Below are 9,651 nucleotides of genomic sequence, written 5' to 3' on the forward strand. Positions count from 1 at the left end.
GGTGATAGCCTTCGACGAGCGGCGGTTAGAAACAGGCGTAGTACTCCCTACGACGCCGCGATGATCTGCGCGTGCCAGCAGTTTGCTCTGGATCAGTGACAAATTCGAAAACACGTGAGGATCATCGGTGTTATTGAAAAGCTATGGTATTGATGTTCGCTTTATGTAAGGCGTGTTGCAATAGAGCCACCCCCACCCCCTAGGCCGTGATGCCCTCCCCCTGTTTACCACTAGCACTACCACGGTCGTCGGCAAAAGGACCGCCTTTGTGACTCACCGGCGGTGACATTTCTGCGCAGTGTTCGTCCATAGCGCGCCACCGGAACAGCACCAGCTACACAGCCTCCGCCGAGCTGCGCCAGAGCGCGCCACTCTACGCGCGCCGCCGGCCCGACGACGAAGTAGCACACGACAGGAATAGGCGGCGTGGGTTGGCGCGAGGCTACAGAGACAGGCGGAACCACTCGAAATTTTGATCATTTGCGGGGATCAAGAACTCTGCAAGGTACGATATTGTCTCTCTCGAGAGAGAACGATTTATGAAAAGTTAGTAACATGTAATATTCAAATATACATTCAAGAGTAAAATGGGAGTCAGTCCACTTACTGTAATGCCCAGAACCCAGAAGAAAAACAACGGCGAATAAAATGTATGAGGTAAATTTATTACTTCAAGATAAAAAATATATGGATAATGTCCAGTTTTCATCACAGATCTAATGGCTACAATTACCTGCTCATAGCAATCATAGTGTAAAGAGCACAGCTTCCCAAGTAACAGAGATTCGTCACTAAGGAACTAGTCACTGTGACGTGTTTTAGTGTACAAGAAGTTGATGTCATTGTGACGTCAGAGAAACGTAAATGACATCACTTTGACATCAATATGACCTCATTCTATTGTAAAATGAATCACGTCAAAATGACTAGTGTGTAAACTGGGTCAAATTCATGTCATTTTGACGCATTCGTGACGAATCTCTATTACTTGGGTTGTTAAGAAGCACACCAGTATCCTCCAAAATCAAACTAAAAGTAAGACAAATAAAAGCATAACATCCACATGAGAATAAAAAGTTAAAATTCATACACACAAATAGACCTTTTTGCCCACGGCAAGGCTAAAAATCAAAACATATTTTGTACTTGAAATCAATCGTACTTAGGGTGACTGACAACCAAAATTTACGCATTACCACTCAAAAGGGTGACAAGTCAAGAGAAAGTTCCCAGAAGAATCAAGGAACTAAGGCTTATGTTCAGGGTTAAGAAGTGCTCTAATTCTCTTGTGAGCAGCATCTAAGTCTTGGCGCAAAGTCTTTAGTTTCTTCAGCTTTTGTTGTTCATTGAGAAAAATGTCTGGTGTGTTAACATGCAGGTTCTCTTTTTGAGATTGAAGAAATTGCTTCTTAACGATTTGGTTAATTCGATGGCACTTCTCACAGCGCCATGCTTTACTGTTTATCAGCACAGTACATGTATTAGAACGAAATGTTTGCACAAAGCGGGCTTCATTGTATGGATTCCGGTCGATGAAGCCACCACTGGTATATCCCCAGACACTTGTAAACTCTTGCAGACGGTCACCACCCGCACAAATCTCCATTAATCTAACTCTACCAATGATCTTCAATGCTCTGTCAACAAACTCGTCAATACAGTGTGGCTGTAAAGACACTGTTGGCAGATTTTTTACATAATTGTCAGCACTTATAATCTGACAATGCACACTAATCTCTACAGATCCAGAATAATGGAAAAACACATTTCTCTGTGCAGCTCTTGGTCTCACTCGAGACATGAGAATACAGCTTAGTCCATCATCTTCAGGGAATGATGTCCAAAAGCGAGGTAACAAACTGTCTATTTTCTTTTTTACTTCAAGGAGAAGAGCTGATATTTCCTCTGTTCCACAGACTGGCATGGACGGTGGCGGCTCCACACCATCACTAGTTTCATCAGACACTTTATCTACTGGAAAAGGCAGAGCATAATCATGGAAACATAAAGGAACTTGTTCGGGTGTTAGTGGTGGGGTGGTCTCAGATGAAACTGCAGTTGATTCATCGTCTTCCTGCTTTATCTGAAAGAAAAGTTAGAACATCACTTAAGATCGAGCTCAATACTCATGTAATGTTAACACGTTATTTAGTTATAAATATTGACATAAATACCTGTTCCTCGCCTTCATCACTTGACGCAACCTCAATTTTAACAACAATCTCTTCTACTGCATTTTGCTCTGGTTGTGCCACTTGGTTTTGTTGTAGTCTCTTCAGACTCTCTGCTCTACGAGCGTTCTTGCGGAGCGTCAGCCGCTTCTTATTCCTAAAATGCGTTTTTTTACGAGGAGCAGGTTTCCCCATGTCACAACTAAAAACAAACCACAAGAATTTTGCCCCTACACACGCACAACCAAATGACCAAAATAGTGTCTTGAATGCTGCAGGATCCAGACAGAGGAGTGGTTCTTATGATTTGATTTCTGGTCGACGCAGACAAGGACAAGAGCACCGCGAGCAGCACACAAGATATTAACGGGCAGTTGAAGATATGTCAAGGCCCTGCAGATTAAGCCTAATGACAATCACAGCACATGCAAGCACAGGTAAATAAATAAATACAGGTTATGCGCTTCTTGTGCCTGCTTATCTTCACTTCACTTGCCTTCCTCCCTCCCTCCCCCCTGCCCCTACCTATTGCCCTACATCTCCGGGATGCTCGAGATGCTTTACAGAAGGTTGGGATTCCGAACCTGTCCGGGCGTCGCGTCGGTCACGTCCCAGCCCTTATCTACAAAAAGCTAAAGTATTAATGCTCATTTGAAAAAAAAACAAACCTTGAATAAATCTTAATTCGTGTTTCTTGAGTAATTTTTTAGGAGGTCGTATAGTGATTTTTTGGCGGCAAGGTTGGTTACTTGAAGTATTCTGCTGCAGACCACATTCAACTGTTTGTGTTTTGGACGACGGACGACATAAACATGTGTAGAAGTTAGGTTATATAGGTTGTGAAGATAAGTTTGGAAATTGCCTCCTTAGATTGAAAAAGCTGGATACACTCCCATCTTGATCTGTCAGAATTGATATACGTCTCTTAAAATGGAGAACAAGGAAGAACCTAAGACCACAGATGTTGTGGAGGATGCGTGGAAAATGGTTCCACCCCCCTTCAAGCAAGGGGATATGAAACATACTTTAGTTGATGAAAGTTCGTTTGCAACACTCTTCCCCAAATATCGTGAGCAATATTTGAAACAGTGCTGGCCTCTTGTTCAAAAGAAAATGGAAGATTTCGGTATTGTGGCAGAACTTGACTTACTTGAAGGAAGTATGACAGTGAAAACAACAAAGAATACATGGGATCCAACAATGATCTTGAAAGCACGAGATCTGATTAAGCTTCTCTCTCGATCTGTTCCCTTTGAGCAAGCTGCCAGAGTAATGGAGGACGAAAATGGATGTGATATAATCAAAATTGGGTCAATGGTTCGTAACAAAGAAAAGTTTGTCAAGAGACGTCAGCGTTTGATTGGACCCAAGGGATGTACACTAAAATCCATTGAACTTTTAACGGGCTGCTATGTTTTGGTTCAAGGAAACACTGTTGCAGCATTAGGACCCTATCGAGGTTTAATTGAAGTAAGTATTATTTCTATTTGAATTTTGCTTGCTTCTATTTGTGTTTGACATCGAAATTAATGTGAGTCTCTTTACCTAGGTTCGCAAAGTTGTTGAAGACACAATGCGCAATATACACCCAATCTATAATATCAAGGCAATGATGATAAAGAGGGAATTAAAGAAGGATCCAAAGTTGGCAAATGAGAGCTGGGATCGATTTCTTCCTAAATTTACTGGAAAGAATGTCAGCAAGCCCAAACCTAAAAAGACCAAGCCGAAGAAACCTTATACACCATTCCCACCAGCACAACCTGAGTCCAAGGTTGATCAACAACTCAGATCAGGAGAATATTTCCTTAAAAAGGATGAAGTCAGAGAAAATTGGATGCGGAAGAAAAAGGAAAAACAGGCAGAGGCTGAGAAGAAGCGCCAGGAAAGGAGAGCAGAATCCTTTGTCGCACCAGAAGAATCAGCTGCATCAAGTTCAAAGGGTTCTAAGAAGGCTTCTAATGATGTGGATGTTGAGGCTTTGAAGAAAAAAGTCAAACTGGCCAACAAAAAGAGAAAAAATTTCAATGTGTAGCTGTGATTATTCTTTATTACTATTATTATTTTTTTGTGATATGCAATGTATGATGTCTCTTTGTGCCTCTAGGCTGAGATTTGTGAGTTCATTTTGGGATCAGAAAGAATAAATAATACACTATACCAAACATTGCTTCCTTTTTTTAATTTAACAAATGATGACTTACATGGAACATGATGGAATTATGCATAACATAAGAGACTAGATATATAGTCAGTTATTGATTTAAGAGAAGAAAAGAAATGGAGAGGAGGGAAATGTGCTTCACCCCATGAACATTTCAAAGCCATCTCTGTACAGCTGACAATATTTTTTTTAAACTTACATGACTTGTTTTGCTGGCTGCTTGCTGTTGAAAATGTGATGGTATTGTAATAATGAAAGAAATAATCGTTTTAGGATTGAGGTAGAATTTCCAGTTGACAACCACACAAGAGCACTACTTGCATGGATACTGGATGATCTGAAGATTAAAACAGACTTGTTGCATTGCCTGTTAATTGAATTTCAAAAAGACAAGCCCACAGAACAAGGCACTGGTCAGCCTTTGATGGTTTTAACAAAGAATCAACTTGTCCCTAGAAGCAGAGGGAATATACCAAGAGTCTTTAACAAAGTCCTTAATGTGATAAAAAGAGTATGTAGAATTGCTTCATATCACATGGTTCAAAAAGTTAAAATACATACATTAAAGAAATTACCCAATTGGCATGTTGTTCATGAACTCAACCTTAAATGGGTCAACCTAATATAGTTTCCTACAATATAAATGTAAATTGGTAGAAAGGAGTCTACTTTATGTACAATGAAGTCAAGTTCATGTGGCTACATCACCTTAGTTTATGCATAGATATTGTACATGAAGATGCATTTTTAATGGGATGAAACAAACTGAAAAACCCAAAGAATCAATACTATTTCATATCACATCCTTTACAGGGTAGTAAAAACCAATCTAAGAGGACTACCCTACCACAACCATTGATGTCTACCCATACCATTTAATTTTCTTAAAAAGTTGGCGGGTAAGTGAAGTTTTCATATCTTTTTCAAGTTCCTCTACTATAGGACACAATCCAAGAACCAATTAAAATGTACACATACAAATTTGTACAAAAACGTAAACATTGAGCACTTCCACTCTCTTCAAATTTTCACTTGAATCGATGGTGAGGAAGGAAAAGTCATACACCATGCTTCAAATCTATGCTAGACAGTACAAAGACTTCAATAAAAGTTCAGTATGAATCACTTCATAGTTAACACAGCATTTACTTTAGCTCAGCTTAAGAGCTGATTTAAGATTAAGAGCCCAAATACCTTCTTTTGAGATATTGCTGTACTACAGAAAAGTACAGGTGATTCTTAAGATTTTTTTAAACAGAAAAAAGCAGTTGGGTTCAGAGTTGGGTGCATTCAAAAACAAAATGTTGCAAATTTTTAAAGTAAAATTAAATCTTTTTAAGATATATATTATATATTATTGCCTTGACCTAAGAGTAAAAAACAAAGACTCTGCACCAAGAAATAGAAATCAGGAGCAATATCAGTGATATCTCAACATTTAATATCTGCTACTGAACTATTGCAAGGAGACATGGAATCTTTATAGTTATTATCACAAATTATAAAGCTTACATAGTAAAGAAAAATACACTGGCAGGTCATAATGATACGTCAACCACAGCTCATAACTTATAATACATATCCGAAGTATGTAGTCACTCTATGAGACATGAATGTGGTTGTATATTAAGAATAACAGAGCATATTATTTCTTTCACAGAAAGAGGGAGAAAAGCATCCTTACTGAGCGGACCTATGGCCAGACTCGCTAACAATATTAAAAAATACAAGCTGTGTTTACAACAGAAAAATAACTCGTGGTTAAGAAGAGGTATTGTTTTTCCAGCTTAAGATGAATCTTCAAAGAAAGGTGAAGGTGCAACACCTTATGGTACAAAGTTCCTCTTTTGTACAGAATATGTGGACTTGGCTGTTGATAGCATTATTTATCCTTCTCATTTGTCACATACAATTAAATATGGACTAGAAAGTCCAATTTCCTGTGTGAGAAATGAAAATTCACATCAATATTGACAAAAATGACAATTTTGATATTGGCACAAAGTTGCACAAAATATGTATGTTGATTCATTACTGTATTAAATATGGAACAAGGTATGTAAGTCAATCATGATTTTCAATTTTAAAAGATGTACAAGTGAACTTGTTTCTAGATGCTTAAAATTGTTATACGTTTCAGAACTGACAGACAAGAGGTTTTATGGAATTTCAGCTGATGTGCTTTTAATATGTTAGTTATCTGTATCTGGACCTGGATCCAAAGTTGGCCTCTTGTCATTTTTCCTACCACATTGGAATGATTGTTTCCTATGCCTAATAATTATTAACAAATATTATACAATAAACAGAGATAGCACCAATAATATTCTTACATATATGTTTCTACAAAAATTGCATCTTAAATGATAACGTACTTCAACAAGTTATTTGCTCTCTCAGCAATCACAATCAGTCAGGATTGAAAGAATAATGGCAAAGTCTGCATAGGTTTTAATTTAACAAGGGGGGAATCGCAGACTGTACAAAGTCATATATTCTCTCACACAACAGTAAGAAAGAAAAGACTGAATGACAAGAAAATCACCTTATCAGCAGCATAGATTTTAAAGTATGTATGTCTGGTAGTTAAAATTTCAATAACTGAATATTTAGTGAAGAGCCGATTTTCATTTTTCATGTGAAACCAACAAATACAATACAGTTCCTCTAGCCAATCTACACAACTGACCAACATTCCCACACACATGGATAATATTTATTTTTGTGTGCAATCCGATCCACTCACAATTCACCAAGTCCGATAACTTCAACTTTTCTTGTAAACTTTTTCTAAACTTATATACAACAACACAGAGCTTCTTTACGAAGTTCTCAAAAATTATCTGCATTTGGCTACCTACCACTAATTATACCTGGAGAGCATAATTAATCAGAAATAAGGCTGCACCACCTTAAGAGCATAACAGATAATATATTATATAGCAGATCCAGATTTATTATATGGTAGTTGAGCGATTTGATGGGATTGTATTGTGGTTTTTATTGCCAAACATGTTGAATACTTATGGTTCTCCGACATGTTTCACAATAAAAACCAAAATAAAATCCAGTCATTTCGCTGAAGTACCATCATAAAATACATCTGTTGATCTGCTGTCCAGTTATTCTGTTAACTGTTACTCATTTAAGGTAATACAGCCAAGTTTCATTGGGAGTAACAATTAACAATCAGATTAAACGTAACTTTGTATCAATTCTTATGCATAGTTACTTTTTTTTTCACTGAGTCATTTTTAGAGGAAGACACCAGATCATTAAGGTGATATTGGCAAAACTAGAAAATGTTTTAAGTTTTCTCACTTTGCAGCAGTCCAACAGCAAAATATCAATTACAGTACAATAATTGTTCTTCTTTGTTCTGAGATTTTAGTATACCCTTAAATGGCTTGAGCTATGAGGTTCCCATCTTAAACTTTTAATCCAAGTACAAACCAACAGTCTTTCATCAAAGATCTCACCTTTTCATGTCATTTTAACCTCCAGTAACTTTACCTAAATTATTTACATTTTCACAAAAATTGCATGGGCTTAATTGTAATATTCCCTTTCCATGAAATATTTGTTAAAGTGACTTTGTACCAGTGAGCAGCTTGAAATAAGGACTATGCTCGATGTAATGACACTGTCCACCGTTGTGTAGATGATAATGATTCACACTTTTCCACTGTAAGTCCTCTACTCCTATCTCTTGAATCAATGCAAAGGCTTAGCTGAGCATGTTTAATAAGACCTCCTGGTTCAGTCTGGACCCAGTGCTGAAAAGATAAAATATGAAGCAATGAAAAACCCGCTCTCAAAGAAAATACTGAATCATGCTTCCAATCAATGAGTTAGTACACGAACCTGGTCTTCTTCCTCTCCACACGGTGTCATAATCAACGCAATTCCTGCTTGTCTTTCAGGAAGAGTAAGGCACATCTCATGATGCTTCAATAAGCCATCATCAGTTAGTGCCCATTCCTGTGAAACAAATAATGTTAGAATGCAAAAACATAATTTAAAAGTACACCATATCATATTCATCATACCTGATTGCCACCACTAGAATGGCACTGATACAGGCCGACAGTGTTGTGAGAGAGATGGCCAAGAGTATCAATACATCTGCCATGTTGACTTATCGAGCTAATGACATTTTCCTCAGGGATTTGCAGCTCAGGATATACATTTTCTAGGTACCATTTAAAAGGTTTGCACTGAAGGCGTTCTTTCAGTTCTAGTCTGTCAATAATGCTACAAAGACAGGATGATTAAATCAATGTGTAGATCTTTGCAACGGTAAAGGAACATGGATTGGATAACTTGTTTTCTTGACAAATACTTACTCTCCATAAGGAATATGTTTTGCAAGAGGCACTGCATTGTAATAATACTGCTTGTAATCATCCATCCACACCTCAGCAGCTCGCCTAGTGTTACGGGCAAAAACATTGCCTGAACCTCCTGGGAAAGTGTAGGGATGCCTTTTCCTGAAAACGTGTCCAACTCGAGAACATGGAATAATTTCTAGAGAACCACCACACTGCCAAACTCTGAAGGAAATCTCTGTTAAGCGGAAGAAAATATTTCAATGTTAGTTGATGTTCTATTACCTCACATAAAGTGAATAGCCATTGAAGGGTGCCATTACCTAAATTTTCTCCTCCCCACACATCCATTTTCATGTCATATTTGCCCAGTTTTTCGAAATATGCCTTGTCAATGACAAACAGACCTCCAGCAATCATAGGAGTCCTAAACGAAGGGCGAATTGAATTAATTAATAAAATGGCACATTCTACACACCTTTCTGCCGGCGTCTCTACGGCCTGGTTTACCTGATGGCGCGGGTGGGGTCTTGCGCCCGCCTTGTCCGTTCCTTGGGTCCGAGGTACTCCCACTTGAACACCAGGTTCCAGTCGAAGCCGCCCCGCAGGTCGGCCGACGCTCCGATGTAGTTGAAGTTGTCCATGCTGATGACGTCGATGATGGGGCATACGACGCGCGACGGGTCCTGGAAGCACAAGAGGAGATTGCTTTCCTCTGCTGGTGCACAAAAAGGCAAAAAGGTGTTGTGGAATTCCCCCCTCCCCATGCAGGCGTGGCGTGGCGACCGGCCACATCAGCCCAGGTGAGGGGCGCAACAGGCGAAATGGGATGCGACCAGACGGAAGCCTGTCAAGCAGTCCGTGCGGAGGCGGAGCGCTCCGGACCGCAGGGGCAGACATGCGCGGGCTGACTATAAAATCAAGCGTACCCAAATTTTTCTGATTATTTCTCAAAGGAATTCTAGTTGCTTCTTATTTTTCTAATTTT

General features: G+C 38.9%; 4 protein-coding genes and 1 long non-coding RNA gene across 6 annotated transcripts in view; 2 read left to right on the plus strand and 3 right to left on the minus strand.

The window, feature by feature from the left end:
- LOC113218348 (polypeptide N-acetylgalactosaminyltransferase 2-like) overlaps positions 1 to 9,651 on the minus strand; it is an 88,802-nt gene that overhangs the window by 15,838 nt on the left and 63,313 nt on the right. The gene's annotated exons all lie outside the window — the stretch shown is intronic.
- On the plus strand, positions 9 to 1,868 carry LOC127750577 (uncharacterized). 2 transcript variants are annotated; one of them, XR_008011755.1, is made up of 3 exons: positions 9 to 146; positions 300 to 505; positions 1,780 to 1,868. It is a non-coding gene; the product is annotated as an uncharacterized LOC127750577 (long non-coding RNA). The 2 variants fall into 2 exon arrangements; XR_008011756.1 differs by having other exon boundaries at positions 9 to 114.
- On the minus strand, positions 645 to 2,670 carry LOC113218334 (uncharacterized). The gene is made up of 2 exons (XM_026438639.2): positions 2,175 to 2,670; positions 645 to 2,083 (listed from the first exon to the last, which is right to left on the minus strand). The coding sequence occupies exons 1-2, from the start codon at positions 2,364 to 2,366 to the stop codon at positions 1,247 to 1,249; spliced, it is 1,029 nt and encodes a 342-aa protein (XP_026294424.1). The 5' UTR covers positions 2,367 to 2,670; the 3' UTR covers positions 645 to 1,246.
- Positions 2,884 to 4,336, plus strand: LOC113218356 (KRR1 small subunit processome component homolog). Its single transcript, XM_026438665.2, has 2 exons — positions 2,884 to 3,641; positions 3,721 to 4,336. Exons 1-2 carry the CDS (start codon positions 3,102 to 3,104, stop codon positions 4,204 to 4,206), a joined length of 1,026 nt encoding a protein of 341 aa, XP_026294450.1. The 5' UTR covers positions 2,884 to 3,101; the 3' UTR covers positions 4,207 to 4,336.
- LOC113218355 (polypeptide N-acetylgalactosaminyltransferase 2) lies at positions 4,335 to 9,619 on the minus strand. Its single transcript, XM_026438664.2, has 6 exons — positions 9,174 to 9,619; positions 8,987 to 9,090; positions 8,682 to 8,901; positions 8,385 to 8,589; positions 8,200 to 8,316; positions 4,335 to 8,111 (listed from the first exon to the last, which is right to left on the minus strand). The coding sequence occupies exons 1-6, from the start codon at positions 9,428 to 9,430 to the stop codon at positions 7,959 to 7,961; spliced, it is 1,056 nt and encodes a 351-aa protein (XP_026294449.2). The 5' UTR covers positions 9,431 to 9,619; the 3' UTR covers positions 4,335 to 7,958.

This window comes from Frankliniella occidentalis, unplaced genomic scaffold (genome assembly GCF_000697945.3).
Source record: "Frankliniella occidentalis isolate FOCC.00 unplaced genomic scaffold, Focc_3.1 Scaffold213, whole genome shotgun sequence".
NCBI classification, from domain to species: Eukaryota; Metazoa; Arthropoda; class Insecta; order Thysanoptera; family Thripidae; genus Frankliniella; species Frankliniella occidentalis.